The 26,185-nt window shown below is 34.7% G+C and overlaps 1 protein-coding gene across 5 annotated transcripts in view; it reads right to left on the bottom strand.

The window, feature by feature from the left end:
* Window positions 1-26,185, bottom strand: part of LOC115229080 (tyrosine-protein kinase Fer-like) — a 192,173-nt gene that overhangs the window by 14,694 nt on the left and 151,294 nt on the right. For 2 of the 5 annotated variants that reach the window (XM_029799500.2, XM_029799501.2), the window contains 4 exons: window positions 20,805-21,008; window positions 8,128-8,325; window positions 5,134-5,331; window positions 728-904 (listed from right to left, as the gene is read on the bottom strand). In XM_029799500.2, coding sequence (XP_029655360.1) covers window positions 728-904; window positions 5,134-5,331; window positions 8,128-8,325; window positions 20,805-21,008 — 777 coding nt within the window. The remainder of the gene's footprint in view (window positions 1-727; window positions 905-5,133; window positions 5,332-8,127; window positions 8,326-20,804; window positions 21,009-26,185) is intronic. The other 3 variants (XM_029799503.2, XM_036499097.1, XM_029799502.2) reach the window with 2 other exon arrangements.

Here is a 26,185-nt window from a genome sequence, read left to right as displayed (position 1 = left end):
TACTATAGCCTTGAGCCGACCAAAGCCTTGTGAGTGGATTTGGTAGATGGAAACTGAAAGAAGCCTGATGTATCATCAGCATCATTTAACGTCTGCCTTCATAGGAGCTGGCCAGGCAGAAATCTGCACCATACTTCTGTGATTGTTTTGGCAGAATTTTTACAGCTGGATGCCCTTCCTAACACCAACCACCCAGCAGATACATTTATATATACACACACATATATATATATATATATATATATATATATATATATATATATATATATAGTTAATCCAAACACGAAAACACAGAGAAAACACAACAATGCGAGGACGTGGAACAAATATAGTATTATTGGACTCTCAGGAAGGAAGGGAAGAAGGAGGGTTTTACATTTAGAGCGGAGCTCTTCGTCAGAAACATAGGAAAAGGAAAGATCTAGAGAAGGGAAGATGGAGGAAAAAAATATCGCCAATGGTACACACACGGTCATACATATATATACATATAAGTGTGTGGCTTTGTGTTTGTGTTTGTCCTTCACCACCACTTAACAACCAGTGTTGGTGTGTTTACATCTCTGTAACTTAGTGGTTCAGCAAAAGAGACCAATAGAATAAGTGTAAGGCTTAAAAAAATAGTTCCGTGGTCGGTTAGTTTGACTAAAACTCTTCAAGGTCATGCCCCAGCATGGCCACAGTCAAATGACCAAAACAACTAAAAGATAAAAGATAGAATACTTACATTGCCAATTTTCATATCAAGAAGAATATCATCATTCTTCAATTCCCACGGCTCTCTTAAAATTGGATTTTTCAAAATTGCTTGCGATTTACTTGTAACAGGCTGTCCTTTAGTCATCTGATTATGAATGAGATGCTGGATGGTTGGAAAAGTGGGACCTTCCAAATGCCAACCCTCCTAAAGAAAGAAAAGAAAAAGAAAAAAACGATTTTTGATATCAGCACAAGGCTACAAGGGATCTCTTATTCTATATGTATTTGAAGGTGTAAACAATTTATATCACAGATGATTTATTGGCAGAGAAACTAGCAACAGTATCACTGCTTGTATAGCTCAGTAATTCTTGGAGAAGTGCAAATGTAAGCAAATATAGAAACACATATTACATTTGTACATCCTCATCATTATCATCGTTTAACATCTTTTCCACGTGGGTATGGGTTGGACAGTTCAACGTGAACTGATGAGCAAGAAGGCTGTGCCAAGCTCCAATGTCTACTTTGGCATGGTTTCTACAGTTGAATACCCTTCTTAACAACACACACACATTTATTTCATGGTTCAAATGCAAATACAGGCTTGGTGCCTGGTGCAAATAAAACCATTAAAAGCTGCAATATGAAAGGAGTTCAAAGGATTGAATATACCACATTGTTTGTCATGTGGGTTAACAAAGAACACTTTTGGATTTTAGGCAGAGGGCTCTATTCGAAAAATATATTGCAGTCTCAACTCAATGTCAGTAGAACCGACAATAAGCCTGCAATTTGTTCAGGGAGGTGTGGGGTGGAAGTACAAAGGAAGCATGTTCCAGGACCCTGAAGTGGGTCCAGGACGGGGCAACCATTAAGGATTGGAAATTGGAATGTCACAACTCTAACGGATAAAGAGCAGAAACTAGTAGAGGAGGCCAAACGCTACAGGCAAAATATAGTCAGTGTCTCCTCTTCAAGGTTTTGAAGATATGAAGGGGTGCTGAAAAGTTCTTGGCTTTGGGTAAAAGAAAATACAGGAGGATCAGTTAATTATGATTTCATTGAATATACTCCCCTCTCAGATTCACACACTCATTGCAGTGATTCTTCAGTTTTTCTAAGTCCCGTAAACGAACTCAGAACTTAGGGCCTCCAGCCAGACCTTTCACGACAGCCTTAAAGCAAGGAATTTTTCAGCATCCCTTTATAGTTGTGGTGCCAGCTATATCTGCACAGACAGGAATGAGGATAACCACAAGACACCCAGCTGTTTGTTTATGTTATGGAATAGATTTCACTAAGTGGGAGAGTTTATCTTCGGAAGCTTAGACTAAAAGAAGGTCTGCTATGGCTGTTGCAAATATATGCGCCAAACAGTGAGGCCAAAGCCAAATAGAAATCCTTCCTTGATGAGGTCACTACTGCTTTAGCTGAAGGTAAAACTGAGTCATTTGTCCTACAAGGAAACTTCATTGTACATGTTGGCATCAATCACCAGATATCGAAAGGAATGATTGTGAGAAATGAGGACCCTGAATTCAATGCAAATGAGGAGGACTTAGTAGATTCCTATGCTAGAAATGTGCTCTTCATTATGAACATATTCTTTCAGCACAGTGATATCTGGTGATATCACAGTGATACCTGGTATAAAGATACTTTGGGTCAGAGCTCACTAATAGATTTTGTTATCATCTTTGACTTCTTTGATTCTGTGTTGCAAATTCATGTAAAGAAAGGGACAGAGTAATCAACTGATCACCACCTAGTTGTCTGCAACCCGAGACTATCTACAACAGGGAGAACACATAAAACTGGTACTCCTAGTGAAACATACAGGATAAAGTGGGAAGCCCTAGCAGACAACAGGAACAGAAATAAATATACAGACATTAAATCAGATAAACTGAGAGACCTTCCTGAACAAGCTGAGGATTTCAAAATGGAGTGGAGGTTGTTTTGTTTGGCAATGTCTTCTTTGGCTTTAAAATACTTGGACAAAGGCTGCTCAATGTGACACCAGATGGTAAAAGAACACTTTGGTTTAATCAGGAAGCTTAAAAAATGCTATCCAAGCAAAGAAGGTGGCTTACAAAGCTTGGCTTGGAAACAGGTCTTTCTGTGCAGGTGGTACACTGAAGCAAAAATGTTGCAGTCAAGATAGTAAAAATGTTCAAGGGTAAGTCATGGGAGGACTTTGGAGTTGAGCTGATCTCTGACTTTAGATTGACCAATGATGTATACTGGCAGACCACCCATTGACTTCATAACAAGAAGCCCTCTTCCATACCTGCCATTAAGAACTCAGCAGGGGTCCTTCTCTTTACAGAAATAAACATTCTTGGGAGGTGGAGAATATTTTTCTGATCTTCTAAATCTGATCACAATAAAATTTTGTGGTAGACACAAAAGTGTATCGCTGGACAAAAACTAACTCCACAGAGGTTGAAGTCATAGAGGCCAATTAAAGTGCTCAAATGTGGCAAAGCTGCTGAAAAGGGCTAAATAGAGAAGGTATTCTCTAACTGACCTGTGTATGCCAGGTGGCTTTGATCTCCGGAAAGACACCAAAACAATGGCAATCCAGAGTGATAGACCCAATTTTTAAAAGAGGAGACAAGAGAGAGTGTGCTAATCATAAAGGAATCATCTTGTTGAACCTTTCCAGTAAAATCTACAATAAGTGCCTGGAAAAGAGATGAAGGGAAGTTGGGGAGCACAAGTCTGTTGAAGAAGAGTGTGGCTTCCATCCTGGAAGGAGCACAACCAACAGGATACAGGATACTCATTCTATGGCAGGTGTAACATACACATATGCACACAAATATGTGTGTCTGTGTGGTAATTATATTCTTAAAGGCACATAACTCAGTAGGTAGACATAGCCATCTAATAAACAGTGATTGATGAAATTAATAAAAGTACTGAAGCTGACATTATTGACTGAAACCATTAAAAGTGGTGCTCCAGCATGACTGTACTCCAATGACTAAAAGCCATAAAAGAGTACAAATACAATTAGCCTGCTGCTTTGGTGCTTTTTATTTAGTATCTCACCATTCTTTTGCAGAGTAGGATTAATTAGCACAGATAACTAATGTAGTGTTATGGATGCTACTTCAGATGACAAACAATCCAAGTCAGCAAAGAAATATATTTTTGTGTTTGTTCTTTTAAAGATTTACAAACTTCCATTTGTTAGTGTCGATAGAATTCCTCAACTAATCTAAGATGAATAAAAAAAAAATCAAATAAAAAAAAAATCATGGCTTCCCTGTCTAATTCTAAGAGCTTGTTCAGTTGTCAAAGAACAGTTTTATCTCAACACATTCCTCCTTTTTGTTTTATCTCAAGTAAGCATCGTTTTCTTCTCAATGCTCATTGTCTGAAGAGAATTTATCCAAAACAGCAAGAATAAAGAAATTATTATGCATTTTATTTGCAGCAGCAACTGCAGATTTCTTCACTAACATCAACATTATCTTCATTGTTGCAATATAAAAAGTTGCAGTTATAATCCTTTCATCAATTTAAATGAGGCTTACATCATCGGCAGCCACAGCAGGAGTGGTACTTGAAGATATAAGGGACATAACATACATTCTATTGTCCCACTAGCACTAGGGAGGCTTTCTGTAGTAGAATGTACAGACTTTCCTTTATCCTCAACCAATTTTTATTCACAGTTATTGCACTCCAAGATGCTCTGCTTGCAATGTGGCATGCATAGTCAATGTCTACTTTGTTCATTCCAGTTTTTGGTAGGGTGGAGACATGTTTCTTATTTCTTTATTGCCCACAAGGGGCTAAACACAGAGGGGACAGACAAGGACAGACAAAGGGATTAAGTTGATTATATCGACCCCAGTGCGTAACTGGTACTTAATTTATCGACCCCGAAAGGATGAAAGGCAAAGCCGACCTCGGCGGAATTTGAACTCAGAACGTAAAGGCAGATGAAATACTGATAAGTATTTCGCCCAGTGTGCTAACGTTTCTGCCAGCTTGCCGCCTTCTGGGTGGGGACATGTTTCTAATGGTAGGATGCCTTTCCAGTGACCAACTACTTTACAATGTTATCTCAGTGCATTTTAACATAGCACCAGCACTGGAGAAATTACTGTAATTAGACTGAAGGGTCCCGCTACCCCATATCAATACTACATAAGCAATGCAGCTTACAGAACACCTGTTTTTTTAAATTCAATTCTTTCTTTTTTACTGTGGTTTTTAATGACTGAATGTCCTTCCTACCACCAGCCAATTTACAATGCAAGTAAAGTGTTTAAATAAATATTCATTATAAAAATTTTGATTCGTAACACACACACACACACACCTTTTTATTTAGTCATTAGAATAATTTTAGTATCAAAGCAACAATGGTTAACATTAAGGATTAATATTCAATTAGAACAGATGAAGACATACCTCTTTTGTTTGAATAATGAAATGTCTATGACCATTCCAGTAAACAGAAAGTACATACAAAACTTCATTTGTTTTCTTGTTCTTACTTTCACGAACTAAGAAATCCCCATCAGTGACTAAAAGACGCTGTACTTCTTCTCGAGGAAGAACTCCATGAAACCATTCTTCATCTTCTAATCTTTGGCTGACTGGTGCAGTCTGGACAGAAAAGATTAAAATTTCATATTACACCAATATATTGGCAAAGCCTCGGTAGAAAACGGTGTTGAACATCACAAAATATCAATTGAATACTGATACAACTTTGGTGGGGAATAGTATAAAATTATAGACATTTGAACACAGGTCTATCTCTGTATTAATGTTGTCTGTGATATTAGATTGTTCTGTTGTCTCTTGGAAGAGACAGAGTACAGTATAATATCACTGACTTCATTAGTACACAGGTAGGGTCATGGTATAGATGTGGAAATATTTCACAGACATTATTAGTATACTTGTCGTCTTGAGAAAGACAAAGGTTCAGTACAATATTACAGACAACAATAGTGCACATGTAGAGTGTTAGTAGAGACACAGAACAGACAACACCTGTATACAAGTAGAGTCTTGGTAGTGATGTGGAACAGTACAATATCAAAGACAACATTAGTACACAGGTAAAGCATTAGTAAAATCACACAACAGTACAATGTCACAGACAATGATAGCACACAGGTAGAGTATTGGTGGAGGCCTTTTGCTTTATATCCATTCTGTGCTGAACTGCCTTGAATGATTCCAGTAGTGTATTGGTTTTTCTATGAGAATAAGTTGCCAGCCCTTTGTTGCATCCTTCTTTTCTGGAGAAAGGGACACTGTTAGTAGTCCCCTACAGTCCATATGGTACAGTGTAAGTGATTCTGATAAACAAATAGAGGAGAATCGAATCCAGGTCTTGAGTGTGGCTGTATCAACCCCAATACTCAACAAGTAAAGGCGAAGAACAGGAGGATAAACAACAGTGCAATATCTGAGACAATTTTAGTACACAGGTAGAGTGTTGGTAGAACTACATAGGCACAGAACGACAATGTTGCATAGAACAACTTAGGCATAGAACTACAACATCACAAACAACATTAGTAGACAGAGTTTGGGGATATACTTAAAGTAGTATATCACAGACATTAAGTAGTCGGGAAAAATGTATGTAGAGACATTGAACAGTAAAAACTATGACAGACAACATAGTTATAACACGTAGAGTAAGGATATAGACAGTAAAGTACAATATCACAGATAATAATATACAAAGTGTTGGTAGAGACAATATCACAGGCAACACAATTCTACAGATAGAGTATTTGTAGAGACATAGATCTACAATATCACAGGTATTGTAGAGACATAGGTTAGATGTTGGTAGTGACACAGAAGAACACATTATAACACAAAGTGTTAGTAGAGACACAGAACTACAATATATAAATATACATTACTGCACAAATAAAGAGTTGGTAGAGACACAAAAATACTATATCACAGACAATATGGATCGAGTGTTGATAGAAACATAGAACAATTCAACATCACAGACATTACTACATAGATGAAGTCTTCAGAGAACGCAGAGAACAATAGAATACATTCTTGGGAGAGAATAGAGAACAATTTTACTAACAATATCAACAATCGAGATGAAAAACATTGAATAAATATTTAATTAAAATATTGATTTCTTACTAAGATGTACAAAGCCACAAATTTTAAGAAGGAGGAGAAAATTAGGGTAGAATGATTTTTATGTTTTTTTTTTTGAAGGGCATTAGCTATGTAGTTGTGAAAACTTTTAATATATTATTGGATATGGAGAGCTGAAGAGCAAAGTTAGCTCAGCTGAGATAGCAACTCTGAGTGAATTGAGATGAAATTAGGTACTTTAATTGATCCAGTCTGGCACTCCACTGCTTTTGTCACTATACCAGTTTGTTTCTAATAAAACAGATAGTGCCAACAATAAAAATGATAAAATGTTTTTAGTATGTTGAAATCTATTAGGATAACAAAATAGTAGTTATATAACAAAGTTATAAAAGCTATTTGAAGTTTATCTTATTATGAAAAAAAAATCTACTCAACTATTTACTGCCTATATAATCTATAAACTTATTCTTAGGTACAAAAATTAAGGGTCTATGACAGCTTCTTGTAATTTCAAATTCACTGCAGTTTTACACGAAAATTCTTAAGAGTTAAGTATGCAATCTGTTTCAGAAATTTATAGTCTTCACAAAGTTTATTTAGTGAACTGACTGCTCAAATTTGAATTTCTGGTACTTATGATATTCATAATTTCCTGCTCTTTTAAAAAATTTTAATGAGAATTACTTCTAGCAAAGTGGAAGATGCAGAGAAGCTGAATTGTCTTGGATCTTATGAAACAATAGGGGGCAAAGTGTAGTGCTAAGGATGCAAAAAAAAAAAAATCTATGTTAAAGGGAGAAAATCCTTTTTCAAAGAAGAACAAAAAAAATTAAAAAGAATAAATATATAAATCAAACAGTGATATTAAAAAAAAATCCCTCACTAATTAACAATTTGAGAAATAAAACACAAAAGGCATCAAATTCTAAATTGATGAAAAAAGAGAGAAAGTGAAAAAGATAGAGAGGGGAAGGGGAGAAAAGGAAGTGCTTAGAAAAATCATTCCAAAGAAAATAAAGTCAAGTTGAATATTTTAAAGAATGTTTCTAAAAAATAAAGAAAGAATTATAAATGGAAATTCACTAAGAATGTTTAGTGGTAGCATCCATAATGATGTTGAAAGAAAGAATAGATAAAGAAAAAGAAAAAAAACAGAATGGAGAATAAAGAAAAGAGAATCAAAGCGTCTAGGTGACATTCATAGAATAAAAGACAACAGAAATGTTACAAACAATAGAAAACAGTTCTTTGACACCATCTCTTATGAACCATCTTTCTTTATCTCAAAGCCTCTTCCTCATATCTCACCTCATTAAAATTGCCCAAATCCTGGCTTATTTTCCGCACACTTGATTCCTCGTAACACTCCCACTTGTTTCTCTCAGCCAGACCTCGGCCGGTAGTAGTATGCAATGTTTTCAACCAACTGCTGTTGGTGTTCTTGGAAAGATTGACGTGTGACCTTCTCAGATAAGAAGAGAGGGATGCTACTGAAGAGGAGCTGTCCTAGACAAGAAAAACAAGCCTCAGATCATTGTCTTCATGCATACTTAAACCATGTAGCTTGAAAATAGTAGGAAATACAGTTTAAAGTAGAGGAGCAGAAACGAGGGAAGAAGGGACAATAAGAAGGGAGGGAAGGAGGGAGGCAGGTAGGTAGGGAAGAACCATAGGAAAGGAAAAAGAAAAGGGAAAATAGGAAGAGAAGCGAAAAAGAGGAAAGCCAAGGAACAAAGGCAAAGGGAGGAACAAGAGGGAATTGTGTTGTCCAGATATATGAAGGAAGTTTGATTGGAAGAGCTATTAATGTTTATGCTATTTTACATCCAAATGACAGTTATTCATGTTATGTTTGGTGTGTAGTGCCAACGTGTACCTCTACATAAATTCTTTACTTCTTCAAAGTCAGATTAGTATGAAGACATTAGTCTTGTCATTAGATAGTCACATCCATTCACACCCTTCTTTCTCTCTCTCTCTCTCTCTCTCTCTCTCTCTCTCGCCCTCTCTCTTCCCCATTCACACAAATAAATAAAAAAATATTTTCCCATTGAATTCAAAATTGTTTATGAATTCCAATGATTTTACCAGGTTAATTAGCTTTTTACAGCTTTGTGAAAACCTCTGACAGAAAGAGTAATGTATGTTGGTAGGGAGGCTCTAAAAATTGCTTTTTGGATAAAGCAAAGATTAAACTCTAAGTTAACTATTGAAATGTTAGCTGTTAACTACTTTTAATAAAAATCCGAAGGACTTATGAATTTGCAAAGAATATCAGTGGCACCAAAACCTCTTCCATTCATACCTTTAGAATCAATAAATTAAGAGCAGTAAAGGAGACAAGTCAATCTACAATCTCCATAATACTGTTTTCTTTTAAAAAAGTACTTAATGCTTCAATGGTTTCTCACTTAATTCACTACATTATAACATCCTTAAAGTATTGCTTTCTTTAGACTAAAACCAAAGTCCTTTATTTTGAGAAGGGAAAAAATGAAATGACATTACTTCACATGGTTTTTCTCCTTTTTTTTATCCTAAGTAAACAACACCGCTGTTAGTTAAAGCTTGCCAATTGGTCAATCTCTCATTCATCGCATTTTTGATGGAGAGAATGACAAGCAACTCTTTTATCATTTACTTGTTTCAGACATGGGACTGCGGCCATGCTGAGGCAATGCCTTGAAGGGTCAATTGAATAAATCAACCCCAGAACTTCTTTTCTTAAGTCTGGCACTTACTCTATCAGTCTCTTTTGCTGAACCTCTAATTTATGGGGATGTAAACAAACCGATTTTAAGTGAGTAATACTGATATTTCTAGGCTTCAAGAAACAAAAGCCTATGGCTGAGAATCTCAAATACATCTTCTTTACAACTGGCTAAAGGTGTAAGCCCCAACAACCTCAGAACTGCTCAGAAGAATAATTACTTCTAAGTAAATATGGCCACAATAAAATCTGGTAAACATGAGGTGCATCTAGGGACAAAGGCTAACTTCACAGAGGCTGAAGTCATATAGGTAATTAAAGTGCCCAAATGTGGCAAGGCCACTGAAAAGGGAGGAATTTGGCCTGAAATATTGAACACCCTAAATAGAGAAGGTATTCTCTGGCTGGAACAGTACCACATGAATTCTGTAATTAATATGAGACACAACCATTATTGGGAGGAACATAGATGACTGAAACACTCTTAGTACATTGTTCAGCTCTTTCTACCACTCAGTTTTTGTTATTTTACTATTTTCAGTCATTGGGCAGTAGTTATACAACCTTAAATCATATTGACTCCATTACTCTGGTATTTATATTATCAATACCTATTTATCAAATGGTTAAGATTATCTTTATATCCATCACCTAAACCTAGCTATTTTATTGTTCTCTCCACAGACACCAATTATTCAATCTAACCGTATCCCTGATAATAGTATGTCTACATCTTCATTTATATGTGTATCTGGGGAGTAAGAGAGTGTATACACATATACACCTATACATACATTTACTACGATATGTGTGTATGTCTGCATGTATGTGACTGTATACATATACGCCCATCATTTCATGGTTGAGTGGAAGCTCTGAACAAGAGCTTTCAGCTACAGTAAATTTTGTAACAACTTTGAAATACTTCCAAGTTATGAATGAAGTTGTTGCATCAATCACATTTTGTAATGGAATTCAGGTAAGGAGAAATAGAAAATAAAAAAATCCATTGATAACAATAAAAATAATTATGATAATTACTCTATGAAGAAATTACTACTTTTCCTCGTGAATTTATCTGCAAAAATGAAAACTGTTCCAATTTTAAAAGAGGTGGTGATAAATTAAAGCTAGGAAACTTAAAATGCATATATATATATATATATCTATATATATATATATATATATAATATATATATATATAATATATATATATATATATATATATATATATTATATATATATATATATATATATAGATATACATAAACACAAAGAAATATCTCTATACAGGTTCCATTAAATTCCCTATGTCTAGATGTGTCTGTTGATACAAACTTGAACTTTTACCAAAATGACACACCCAGAGAAAAACCTGAATCATTGGGAGATATTTTAATGCAAAGCAAAGAATTCTTAGACTTACTACTGCTGCAGTTTTATGTGGGAGAATCTGAAGGTTATTAAATCAACAACTCCACCACTAATCACACACACACACACATTCACTCACATTTGTACTGAAACTCATCAGGAGAATAATATTGACACCAATAAGCTTTTTTTTTCATAACTAAACAACCATAATCTGTAGATCTCTATATTAATAGCATCATGAACTAAAATCTTACGGAAATAACATTCTCTAGATTAGTGTGGTCTATTTTTTGTTGTTCAAGGAACTGACATTTACTTTTGCTAAATAGTTTCCAATATTTGTGTGAGAACAATGTTTTGTTAATTACACTGAAAACACTAAAACTAGTGACCACACCCCACAAGTTGTTATTATAATTTACACTTTGTGTAGATAAGGTACACGGTAACCTTGCATACTGTAAGAGATGACTGAAAAAGGTTGTTGTCAGGAAGAATGGCCAACTGTAAAACCATTGCCTGAAATGTCCTGTCCATTCCATGACAGCACAGAAGAGTGGATATAAAAATAATGATGTCACTGATAGTGATGATGATGATGGTGACTTTAATTACTAAAATATATAAATCCCATAATTAATTATTAAAATATATAAATCCCATAATTAATTATCAAAATATATAAAGCACATAATTATTTATCCTAGCCTTTAATAGTTTATTTTAACATTTATTTTTCTATTTCTAGTTCATCAATGAAGATACTCAATAACTGAATAGCTCTTAAATTTATGAAAAGAACTACAAATTGAGTAATAATGTGACTAAGAAAAAACATATTTTGATTCAGTTACCAAAGTAGATAGAAGGATTTCAGACAAGCTTAGGAAATACTGCCTGAACCCCTTCCTTCCTCTTTTGTAGCTAAATCAAAATCAAAGTATGGTTCGTAATGGTCAGATTATCAAGCAGTTAGATCCGTTTGTAGTTGTTTTCATAAATTTAAGAGCTATTCAATTATTCCATGAAATCTATTCTGGTTCTGTCATCCTTATTCTAAAAGTAAGGCAGAAAATTAGTAGAATGGCTGGCACACAGTAGCATTTATTCTGGCTCTTGGCTCTTTATATTCTGAGTTCAAATTCTTATTTCTTTATTGCCCACAAGGAGCTAAACATAGAGGGGACAAACAAGGACAGACAAAGGGATTAAGTCGATTACATCGACCCCAGTGCGTAACTGGTACTTAATTTATCGACCCAGAAAGGATGAAAGGCAAAGTCGACTTCGGCGGAATTTGAACTCAGGACCTAACGACAGACGAAATATCGCTAAGTGCCTAGGTTGACTTGGTTTTTCATCCTTTCAGGGTTGATAAAATAAGTACCAGTTGAGCACTGGGGTCAATGTAATCAACTTAACCCTACACTAAAATTGCTACCCTTGTGCCAAAATTTGATGCCATTATTTATTTTAGAACCAGTTCTATGACCATACATGATAAATGAATGCACTGCTCATTTTCTCCTTCAAACCACTTTGAGAAACTGTCAAAAGATATTGAAGTTAGTATATAATTTATTATACAACTCAGAGTTTGAGAAAACTAATAGTGGTCCTTGTTGGTGAACATCATTCAAAAATATGAATAGTTTGAATGTTGCAGAGAGAGGGTCCATTGGAGAGGAACAAAGAAAAAATCTATTTTCAATGTTACCATAAACATTTCAAATAATTTCTTTCTGCAACAAAAGGCTTTGCTTGAAACGAAGACCCTTGTCTCTCCATTGTGTATGAACTTGTTCAAATTTGCAAAGATAATATTTTTATCTTTTATCTTTAACTTGCTTCAGTCATTAGACTGTGGCCATGCTGGGGCATTACATTGAAGAAGTTTTAGTTGAATGAATTAACTCCAGTGCTTTTTTTTTTAAAGCCTGGTACTTATTTTATCAGTCTTTTTTGCTGAACTGCTTAGTTACAGGGATGTCAACACAACAACATCAGTTATCAAGCAGTGGTGGTGGTAGTGGGGGGAGCAAACTGCAACACAAAGACACACACATGTATATAGTCTTCTTTCAGTTTCTGTGTACCATATTTATTCACAAGGTGCTGGTCAGCCCAAGGCTATAGTAGAAGACTCTTGCCCAAGGTGTCACACATCAGGACTGAACCTGGAACCATGTGGTTAGTAAGCAAGTTTCTTACCACACATTCATACTTGTGCCTGTATATATAATACAGAATAATCAATTTTTATTGTTGCTTCAGTTTTCCAATTGCCACCAAGAAAATAGCACAAGCTCATTGTACATTTCTATAATAATTTCTTTTTATTATAGGGCAAATTTTGTAGGGTTGGTGGAGACTTATTCAATTGAATTAACACTAGCTTATTGCTAGTATTATTAGTACACATTTTATAAACAGCTCTGGAAATAATAAAAAGTAATTAACCCAGACAAGATGTAAATTCAAAACACTGCGGTATTGGAACAAGATGCCATAAATGTACTGGCTCTCTACCAATTTCAAAGCTATTCTAAAACAGGATAGATATTTGGAAATATTATTTCTCATGGTCTACATAATGTTCTCAAGTAACAATAGATTTTTTTTTTATATATTCTAATAAATACCTTCCATATGGCTTCTACCACCTATTTTCACACCTTACTGACATTCGGGATATATCACAGATAAACACCGCTACTGCTTTTATAAGCTGCTATAGGTTTATGCAGAAATCAATTTGATCTATTTATGGAATGAACACCCACCTGAGACCCCTGCATCTGGTACTGAGAATTGTGATTCCCCTGTGTCATTAGGAAGTTATTTTATTCTCTGTAACTATAAGATTATTATTATTTCTTTCATGAGGCTAAACTAATTCTTTTTCTGCTCTAGCAAATACTGAAGCAATAGCTTATAAAATGTATTTATGCTTCTACAATTAGTTTCAGAAGTTTAAAAGTTTTATTCTAAGACAGAGATTATGTGAGCTTGTTTAAGAGACTGTTCATGTTCTTATGTGTTAGACTTAATCTGTCACCCAGTTTAATGCTACTACCATTTGGTCGTTGAGTGCCATTGACAGAGTGCATTCTGTAGGAAGCATTTGGGGCTAGATTTCTGGTCTGAAGAGAAACAATTTTCTTCCAACCCACCAGTCCTAGTGGTCCTGAAAAACGGCCATGAGCACAGCCCTTCCTCCTCTGACTAAGCTAGGTATAAAAAAAATTTTAAACATTTACTTTACAGTTTATATTTGTAGAGTACCTTATGTACAGTATCTTATGTACATAAACATTACCACCATTGTAATAGAGGGAGTTTCTATTATAAACACTAAAGTATGTTATTATATATAACACTAAACTAGCAGCAGCATTATCATCATCATTTTAGCTTCATATGCACATCAAAACTATCATCATCATTGTCATCACCATCAGTGTTGTCGTCGTCATTACCACAGTGATCAGAGGGTATTTTTATTACATCATTAAGATATGTTATAATATAAAACACTACGGTATTTTGAAACATTGTAAGATATGCTCTGGATGACCCACAAATCTGATATTTACATTAGATTTTAACAATATTTACCATCAGCCTCTCAATAGCCCTTAATGAACCATCATATTTGGTAGTACCCCAAGGATTCGTTGGTGTAGAAGATCACATAAACAATGAGCTAATAACATAAAACAACCCATTTACTACCAGCTGAGAAGTGATCAAGATCAATCAGAGTGGCAAGTGCTTGTCAAGTTACAACAGGTCATTTGTTAACCTGATGACAGAAGCGCAAGGAAGTTACATATGTGTAAGACATGCTAGCCTCCCTTGAGAATACTGCAACCAAAGTCAGTCTGTCTCTCAATATAAAGAAAATTGAATGCATGACCATCAATGAAGATGAAAGCCACCAGCCAATTTGTTGCAATGAAGGCACACAGTTCAGAGAAGTTAGTGCTTTCAAATACTTTGACTCCTATGTTGCTGACAGTTAGAAAGATTTCCTTATACACAGGGGAGCAACCTGAAGAGCCTGTAACAAGTTCCAAACCATCTAATGGTAATATATGTATTCCGAAGTGAGCAAGATTTGCTTTCTTCCCAACATGTGTAGGAAGCATTCTTTTCAATGAAGCTGAAACTTGGACAGAAAAAAAAGCTTCATGATCACTTTCAAGATACATATACAATGCTTCTCATGATGGCTTAAAAACATCTCATGGCATAAGCACAAGACCAGAGAGATTTTACTCTTTTACTTGTTTCAGTCATTTGACTGCGACCATGCTGAGTACCGCCTTTAGTCGAGCAAATCGACCCCAGGACTTATTCTTTGTATGCCTAGTACTTATTCTATCGGTCTCTTTTGCCAAACCGCTAAGTTACAGGGACATAAACACACCAGCATCGGTTGCCAAGCAATGTTGGGGGGACAAACACAGACACACAAACATACACACACACATACCCATATACGATGGGCTTCTTTCAGTTTCTGTCTACCAAATCCACTCACAAGGCTTTGGTAGGCCCAAGGCTATAGTGGAAGACACTTGCTCAAGGTTCCACGCAGTGGGACTGAACCCAGAACCATGTGGTTGGTAAGCAAGCTACTTACCACACAGGCACTCGGATACATTATTCCTACCTCTACTATTGTTGCTCAAAACAGAGTAGGCTTTGCTGGCCACTACTATCATACTTAACAACACACTATATCAAATGTTAAATTTTGGAAACTTCTGCATTGATGTTGTTGGCAAAGACACACATTGTGATATTAAGGATCTAACAAAACTAATGGGGGAAAGATTTCTGGTGCAGCACTATGAGATGTATTTCAATTACAGTTTCTTAAGATGAAGAATGTGTATGTGTGAGTTATGTATTAATCTTGTGTTTGTTATGTACATATCTGTGTATGTGTGAATGTGGCAAAAGAAAGGAAAGAATTTCAGAGAGAAAGAGATTATAAAGAAAGCATATGAATGAATACAAGATATAGAAAATAAAATAAAAAAAGAAATTAAAGTAAAGTAAGAATACAAATTTGCCAGTAAGAACTAAAGATTTAGGCAAATACTAAAACCGAAATTTGTTTTTGCAGAAAAAAAAAAAAAAAATTGCAGCTAAACTGCCTATAGAAATTTAAAAGAAAAAGAAAAAAAAAATTCAAATGAATCAAAGAGAAAAGAATGTATTAAAGATTATTATTTTCAATTAGAATTTGAAGGAAAACATGCAAGCACAATGCTGAAGTGAATACATGCTTCGGAAACGGATTCCATGCTAGTTTATATGCATGCTGCAACAATCAATTACACGTGCAGTTGTTGAGAAGGTCAAGATTTCAACACAGAGAGCACGAGAGAGAAAGAGAGAGAGAGAGAGAATGAGAATCATGAATTAAAAGAGAGAGAAAGAACAACATTAATTCCACAAAGTATCATATATATGACACCTTGTTTATTTATTAACGAGACTTTACAGTGAACACTTCCAACAAAGCTGTAAGCTTACAAGGAATTTCTATCACTCGCTCTAAAATTTCCACCATACATTTCACGTAAGATTTGAAAAGACTTAACTGTTTATCAAATTAACTCGATTAATGAGTGAGAGGGAAAGGTAAAATAACAAAATCCTTTGAAACAAAGAGGAACAAAAATCAAATTTTAATCATCAGAGTGAAATCTAACCCTAATCCAATAAAACAAAGAAACAAAAAAAAAAAAAACCTTCCATAATATAATATTTTTCTTAATCCCTTCCATTTATCAAGTTAACACTTCTGTTCTAACAATGGCTCATAGACATTTTCCCACAAAATATAAAAAAATTTTTTAAATTTTATTTTTCATTTCTCATCATTTTTGTCTTAAAATTAGGAAATACTAGGGAAATCTCATTCAGATGAGATGGAGAGAATGAGAGATGGGGAGGGAAAAAAAAAGGGGGTAAAACTATATCAAATGCCAAAATTGTTCTTTCTAACTAAACAAACAATATGACTCCACACTTAGACTATGTGTGTGACCTGAAAAAAAAAAAAAAAACCAACCCAGTTGCTAAGTCTGAGGTAGTACAAAAAAAAAAAAGAAAAAGAAAAACACCACATTGGCAGCGAAGCAAAAATAACAATAATCACATATATAGTTGCAGTGCAACAATAATAACAACAATAAACCACCCAGAGGCATCATTCTTGAGTCAAACGACAGATGATGCAATATAACAATGTAATAGTGAAGAAGAAGATAAGATAAAAGAAGAATGTGAATAAAAATAAAAAACAAACAAAAAATAGCAATTAATGTTCAGTGTCTCTGACATTTTTTTTTTATAGATTTAAATCTGTAAATTTAATTATGTGCCTTCTCCAACTCCCTCCTTGCATTGGTAATGCTTGTCAGGTCATTCAATACTTTGTGTGCAGTGTAATTTAAAACCCAATCCTACAGCTGATTCATAAGTTACAACATTTAGGTTGAGGTGGTATTCTAATATGTCTGTGATATGTGCTTAATGAGTGGTTCTCTTCATCATTTTCACCACTAAACATGTGCAGTTAGAAAACAGAGCCTTCATATGCATGTATGTATGTATGTATGTGTGTGTGTGTCTGTGTGTGTGTTTAATGCGTGTTTGTTTCAACTCTTGTTAACTCGGTGAAATAAGTATTCTTAAATAGTTGCATCTGAGCAAAATGGGAATATAAAAAGATAATGACTTTGCAAGGAACACAAAAAATGGGATATAGAATTGTTTATGCATCTTTTTACACATATGAATGCATGTAGATTTACATAGACAGATATATATATATATATATATATATATATATATATATATATGTTGTGTGTGTGTGTGTGTGTGTGTGTGTATGTATTTATAATATAGTATTTAGGATTAAAAAAACAAAAACCAGAGTTATGAAGATACTTAAAGAGATGATCACCAAACCATATGTTGGCAGATCTTGGTACTAATGAATAAGTATGTTTCAAAATGACTCCAACTCGAATTCCTTCTTCAACTGACAGGAATTCTCCTGATAACCACAGTCTTCATGCCATCAATTGGATGGGAAAGACTCACAGACATTGACTGGATAGATAGATACAGTCAATGACTAAAACATTAACAGACACTAGTAAGAGATGGAAAATTATTATACACAGCTTACAAATGTCAATTTGATACAGACTGTTTCTGTTTAATAGGTCAACCCTAATTGTAAAATCTGAAGACCAAAGGCATTCCAGTCATGACCATCTAGTTTTTTTCTTTCTGAGACATAGTATATCTAGGATTACATTATCAAATGTGTTGTGCCCCCTTGACACTTTTTTTTTAAAGACAGTATGATATGATTTGCCACCACAAGGTTTAGTTCTTGTTGCAGTGTGGTGGCTTATGTTCCTCAGTCACTCTGAGAGCTATGCCAACAGATCACAAGCTCCTAGTAGGGCCTTCTATGCTAGACAAATCAAATAATAGAGGCCAGACTTATAAGGATCACCTTCCCCACCCCCCCACCCCAAAAAAGGTTTGCAATAAAGTCATCAGCCCCACTTACACAAAAAAAGCCAGATTACAGAACCATTGATTACAATTCAAAACCAACAAGACCTGGGAGAGAAAGGCCTTCCCTCATGGAAAATATGGTGCCCCTCACCCACACTGAGTAAGTGGCTCTGACAACTCAGAGGTGAGAATAGTGGGGAAAAGTCATAGAAAGCCTATGCTCCATAAAGAGCAAAGAGAAGAGCTTAAGTAAGCAATGGTGTGATTTGAGGGGGATTTGGCTTCAATTTATTTAAAGTGAACAAATACATCCTTCAGTGTTGGTTTGTGATACAGCTTATAAGAGGTATTATGTGGACAGTAACTGGAAAGATATTATCTAAAGCTATTCACTATACATAAAAGTCAAAAGTGAGTGTACATGGCCTAGTGGTTACGGTGTTTGTACCCACAATCATGAGACTGTGGTTTCAACTCTTGAACTATGTGGTGCATTGTGTTCTTGAGCAAAGCACTACATCTCATGCCACTCTATAATCACTTCAACATCTGACATGTGGTACACCATACACCTGTTCAGGCAATGTTAATTTGATGAGGGGAAGTGAGCTTATATCACACAAAATTTTGATCACTGTAAACAAATTATTCGTGCAGGACTATAGAAAGAAATTGTAGGACTGTCTTCCTTGGACTACAAGCGACTACAATCATATAATCAAAAACTATCCATTCACCACCGAATGTATGATGTCCACATAATGAATACCTAAATAAAAGTGAAGGTTTATATAGAAAGTGAGTTTGGATATAGCTTTGTCTATTCAATTAACAGACATATCTTCTGACCATACTTTAAATGGAGACACAATATGCAAAATGACCTAAGGATGTTGATTAAATTAATACAACCTATAGATTTTGGGCCACAAGACAGTACCCACCTCATCAGGGGGTGGGATGGGTGAGAGGTTATAATAAATGAAGAGCATTGCTTAAAATGCTACATAATTTCTCTTCCTTACAGCAAACCAGTTTATTCCATATTTGAATGGGATAAAGCCGGAATATATTAATCATACTACATTTATTTGTTCCGAAGTATCTAATATTAGTTACAAACAAAATTACAAGGCCTAAACTGTGAGGAACAAGTAAAGATGATTACATTGACATCAGCCCTCAACGGGTATTTATTTTATCAAACCTGTTTCCCTACTCTGAAGGATGAAAGGTAAAGTTGACCTCAACAGAGTTTGAACTCAGAACGTAAAACTATGCATCCAAATGCCAGAGGGCATTTTATCTCTCATTCAGTTGATTCTACCAATCCTCTTTCCACCAGAAAAAGCATATAATGTCAAATAGCTTAAAATGGGATGAGGGCATTTTTAAACGGTCCCCCCTCCATAAATTGTACTCTGATACTAGCAGGAAACAACTACTACAATGACTACCACCACAACCATGACGACGACGGCGGCAACCACCACCACCATCACCATTTTTCTTTTCAAACTTTTTTTTAAACAACTTTTCTGCATTCTTTGGCAATAGACTTGTACAATGCAAAGTTCCTTGTTATGATATAATTTGATGATAACAATGATGAACTCCAAACACGCCTTATGAGCCAACAACAAGGAAGTTTGTACATAGTCAACCTATTATAAATAGTAGCCATATCTGCCCCAAATTATATTCTGGAAAGGATAATCAAATTATGTAATCCTGGAAACATCTAGAAAGACAAAATGGTCGTGTTTGGAATGCCTTTGATTATAGTTCTATTCAATCATAGCTAAACAAGAATAACAGGTGTCACAGCTTAATAAATAAAGACTGCATCTTTATTTGACTCAGTCAAGACATTTGCTTAAAGCACTGTTCTTAAATACAGATAATTAATCATAATTAATTTTTTAAACCAAATATATGTTTTCAGATAGACTCATTATAGTTTCATGCATGTTTAGAACAGAAAAAAAAAGAAACCCTTTATATGTAAAAGAAATCATTACATTCTCAAATGGATCCAAAACTGGAGATTTAAAAAAATTTTTTCCCCAAAAATGATTGAAATATTTAAGTGCTTTCCCAAGACATCTTTATAACAGTGTAAATGAAATAAAATGACTCCAATCAAAAACGAAAACAAAGGCTAAAATACTGGATCCTCGTGAACTTGACATTAATGAGAGAATAACTAATATATAAAGAAATAATTTTAAAATAATTAAATTGAAATAAATAGAAGAAACAACCAAAATGGAAACAATTGTGATGTGACAGACAGTAAAAGCTAGTTCGAAAAAGGTTTGGTTTTAAATAGAAATCTCACCTCTCCATTGTATTCTTCAACACCCTTAACATCAAACTGTTCTTCATAGTTCTGTTTCTGGTTTTGGTTTTGGTTTTGTTTGCTCTCAGTGTTATCTGGAGATGGTGTGGAAATCACGTTACCACCAAGACTTTTGAAAATATTTGTTATATTCCATCTGGCTTTTGTTTGTGAAGAACTTGCTGATACCATTGAAGTGCCATCCTGAACATGTGAGAGCAGCGAAATTAAGCTTTCATTTAAAAAGGAATCTATAGAATAGACTTTCTCACTTGATTTTTGAATAAGCATTCAACATACTAAAAATAGTATGTGGCTTTTCTTTCTTTTTTTTTCCCTGGAAGGCTGTGTTAAGTTAAAAGCATGATTAATCATAATGCAAAAACAAAAAATATAAATGGAAAGAATTTCCTGATCTCTGAAGGTTAGAAAAAGAGTCTAAATTAAAATAATTATTGTGACAAATAAAAAATATCAATCAGTGAATATATTAAAGAAATTGTTAACGATACTAATAAAAATATTGGTCTCAAATGTTGGCACAAGGCCAGGATTTCAGGGGAGGGAGTAAGCCTAGCACATTGATCCCCAGTGCTCAACTGGTACTTATTTTATCAACCGTAAAAGGATGAAAGGCAAAGTTGACCTTGGTAGCATTTGAACTCAGAATGTAAAGACAGATGAAATGCTTAGCAGCATTTTGTCCGGCGTGCTAACAATTCTGCCAGCTTGCCACCTTAACAATAACAATGATAATAATTATTATTAATATTATTTCTCTCAGTATTTGATTAATATTATTTATCGCTACCCTAGGGACAAAAAAAAAAAAAAAGAACATTGTCAGCGTCATTGAGACATGAAATCATGTAATAAAAAGACAAGTAACCACCACAAAAAATTTGATCTGGCATTCTCCTACTTTTAACATCCACAATCTTTTGCAATTAATAATTATTTCTAACATAGGCAAAAACTGTGAAGAGGGGACCAGTTGATGAAATCTACCTCAGTATTTCATTGGTATTATATTTTACTGACGCCAAGAGAATTAAAGTTGACCTCAGCAGAATCTGAACCCAGAAAGGAAAGAGACGGAATGAATACAGTAAGGTATGTTGTCCACTATTCTTATAATTTGATCAATCCCCTATACTCCCATTACAATTTAAAATAATAATGGCTTCAAATTTTGGCACAAGGCCAGCAATTTCGGGGGAGGGGTAAGTTGATTACATTGACCCAGAACTCAACCGGTACATATTTTATTGACCCCAGAAAGATGAAAGGCAAAATCAACCCTGGCAAAATTGGAACTCAGAATGTACAATTGGATGTATGCCACTAAGTATTTTACCTGGCCTGCTAATGATTCTGCCAGCTTGCAACCTTACAATTTTTATAATAACAATAATAATAATAAATGCCCTGATGCATGGCTCTCGTGGCTGCTGATCTTAACTGATTGTAAATGTTATCATGTACATTGTTTTGTCTTGGTATAAAAGATGGGCTGTAGCAAATATTCTGATCAATACCACAGATTTGTTTCTCAGTTGTTTGACCATGACCAGTTGAGCATGCCCTTAGTGGCTGACGATATGTGCATCTTTGATCACGAGCAGAAGTAGTTGGGGAGCATCATAGCCGTGTGCTGGAAGGAATTCTTAGAAGTTTGAATAATTCACTTCTGGAAAAATGGGTGTTTCATTCAACATCCTTAAACAACCCTTATTCAGGGACCTCTTGAGCGGGATGGGTTACTCGACCAGAAGAAAATTCTAACTGGGCCCCACCTGCAAGGTCATGCACTGTTTATCTTGATATGAGATTACCATGTTACACATATTTGGCTGTGATGCATGTGCCTGGTGTACCCTTATCAGATGGGTAGTCATGATGGGTATACTGGGCTTTGTATATTTTACCCCAGTGTCACTTTGATGGCATGCACTGCTCTCTCACTCAATAATTAAAATAATAATGATAATAATAATAATAATAATAATAATAATAATAATAATATAATAATAATAATAATAATAATAATAATAATAATAATAATAAAAATGGTTTGAAATTTTAGCACAAGGCCAGTAATTTTGGGGGGAGGGGTAAGTCATTACATTGACCCCAGTGTTCAACTGGTACTTATTTTATTGACCCCCGAAAGGATGAAAGGCAAAGTCAACCTCAGTGGAATTTGAATGCACAACATAAGGACAGATGAAATACTGCTAAGCATTTTCCCCAGAGTGCTAATGATTCTGCCAGCTTACCACCTTACAATTTATTATTATTATGATGATGATGAAGAAGAAGAAGATTTCTTACACTAAAAATATTTAAATAATAATATTAAGTCTTCTAGAGACTGATGTGATTATGTTTCAATTTGAACTTCTGTAAATCATCACCCACAAGGAAAATGAGGGCAGAGTATATTGCAATCCAGGCAGATATTATCAAGTGCAAACACTGCCGCGGAGTTAAGAAGTTTGCTCCACAAGTGCATGGGTTTGAATTCAATCTCATGATGCCACAATTTGGACAAATGCCTTCTAGCATAGCATCAAAGCAACCACAGTTTTGTAGGGCAAATTTTACAACCATAAAGTATGTGGAGGCCTGTCAGTAGGCCCATTCTTGTTTTAGGACAATAGACTTCATCTGTCACCTGCTTTAACTCCCTGAATGATTGTTGCAAGTAAACAGGGTAGGTCTCCAGTCTAAGGATAATGTCTTTCTTTGGTCCCACCAGGATCATCAACACTGCTCTTTTTCCACTGACTAAGCCATTAAAAAAGGAGTTTCAAAAAATGTACAGTGCAGGGTCTACAGCAAGGATTCTCAACCATTTTTTATTTTATCTAAGGACCCCTTTGATTACAATTTATTCTGGTGGAACCTCATAGCCAGTCAAAAATTTTTCTTTTGTTTTTCCCGAATTAACTCATCTAAGTTGAACTATGTAAAATGTTAGAGAAAGAAACCTAGTTTTTTCTTGCAACACATACCAATGCATACATCTAAAGCAAAATTTTTTGCAGGGGTCCTTAAAATACTATTGTGATCCCCAATTTACTATTTTGTTACATGGACACCAACAATGTTATGGACCCCAGCTGAGACCCACAATGTCATATGAACATCTGTTGAGAACCACTGGTCTAGAGAAGGGCCAGTTTAGGGAGTTAGTTCTGAAGAGCTAAAACCATTATCACAACAACAGGAGTGGACAGGGAAGTAAAACCCAGGAAAAAGGTCATGGATGTTGCTATTCCTTTTCTGAATAAATTATATAAAAAACCAAAATTTTAAAAAAAGCACCCAACAAAAAACATTGCACTACTAGTCACTCATTTTAACTAAAATTTAGGAATATTTAAATGATACTACGGAACTACTAAAAACTAGCAAGACATTTTGATTTGGTTTCCATGGTTTAGTCAGCTATACATCCATATGTTAGAATCTACACCCAGTAACACAAATGTGTTTTGAGCACTTTGAAGTTGTTCTATATTCTTTGTGTGTTTGTTTATGTGTGTGACCTGGGTTTTTTTTTTTTTTGCTCATTTAACATTTTTAACATTCGTTTTTCCATCCAAGTATGATTTGGATGAGAATTGATTTTGAAGTTGGATTTTATGGATGGATATGTTGCCAACTCTGACTTGTTTTCAAGTCAGGGACTTTTTTACCCACAGATCTTATGTGTGTGTGTGTGCATGCACACACATGTACACACACATATACAAACACACAATGGAACACAAAGCTAGCTAAATTAGTACTACTAAGAATTGCACCTCTCTCTCTTAATATCCCTACATTTCTAAGTAGATGAAAACTCAGAGCATTCTCCTTTTTTTTTTTTTGGTAATAAAGGCACTTGATTATGAAGCAAACATTTGAACTATGTGGCCATGCTGCATCCATACAACACTCACACACACACACATACTTGTTAATGTATTAGTACAAACATTATAAAACTACGCAATACATGCTATGTACATCAGATACACACTTGATGACCTAATAATGCAAAATAGAGATTATATCTGAAAAAAAATAAATATTATCAAATGCAGCAGTAATATTGTTGTAGTGAATCAACTGCAGCTTCGTGCAGTATTTCGGAAGAGACAAAACCTTCATCTAAAAAATGATTCACATGCACACTTGCAGACAATGCTTTCTTTTGAGAAAACGGTCATAGCATGAAATTTTCTGTGGCAGAAAGAATAAAAATTACCATATTTTAACATGTATAAGGAACCCCCTAATTACAGGGTTTTAAAATTTGGAAAAAAAGGTTTTGTAAGGGATTATAATACTATCCATGTATGAGAAACTCTTATATTTTTTAAATCTAATCTTTGACAAAAAAGGGTTCCTTATACATGTTAAAATACGATAAATAAATTGATGCACCATTCCAGTAATTCCTTAAAAATTGAGCTGCTAAAGGGGAGAGAGAAAGAGAGAAAAAAGATAGAAAATAAAAATTAAAGACAAGAAAATTCTGGAAAAAAAAAAAAAACTCAGTAAAATGCCATCTGCTTCTGTATATGCAAAAGAAACCAAGAATTTACATCTATTCTTTGGTTGCACATTAGTTTCTATAGAGTCATTTAATCTATGTTCCTCAAAATATTTTCATATTTTATTCAATATATAGAATTTCAACCGGGATATAGCGATAAAAGGGTTAAAAAAAGAGAATCACAAATGTGAAATTCTAAATTTTAGCACTGTATGGCTACAATAAAGATTAAACAGTAGTGACTCATCGAATAAATAAATAAATAAACTGTTTTCAATCTCACGTTTTCCTATCCAGAATGTTGGACATACAAATGGCACTAGTATAGTTTTGATTGATTGTTTACAAGCCCAAGCAATGATGGCTAAGGTTATTTATTTATATTTCTATCACAATATGTGAACAATAGCAGTATTGGTTACAGTTTTCTAACATACATTCACTGTATTTATGACAGCATGTGTGACATGGGAGCTTTTGTGTAACTCAAGCAGAACAAATACCACAAGGTATAAAAAACTATGCATACATTTGTGTGAGTTTAGAGGGATATATTATCTGAGCGGATACTGTGGTAGCTCTCTGTCATGTTCCAGATTACGGCTAACTGCACTGATTAGTATTAAACATCTATGACTATTATGAGTTGTCACGCTGTAAATTCTTCCAATGGGTAATTCCATATTTGCTTCACTGAATCGTTATATTATCTGGAGTGTATATCAGCAATAATTATAATGATAGAAAATATGGAGACTGGTACATCCTCAAAATGCTGTATGACATTGTAAAATAAAAGGAAATATATTTTGAGGATGTACCAGTTTCC

The sequence above is a fragment of the Octopus sinensis genome, unplaced genomic scaffold, assembly GCF_006345805.1.
Source record: "Octopus sinensis unplaced genomic scaffold, ASM634580v1 Contig11718, whole genome shotgun sequence".
Lineage (NCBI taxonomy): Eukaryota > Metazoa > Mollusca > Cephalopoda > Octopoda > Octopodidae > Octopus > Octopus sinensis.
This window is presented reverse-complemented; position numbering and strand designations above follow the sequence as displayed.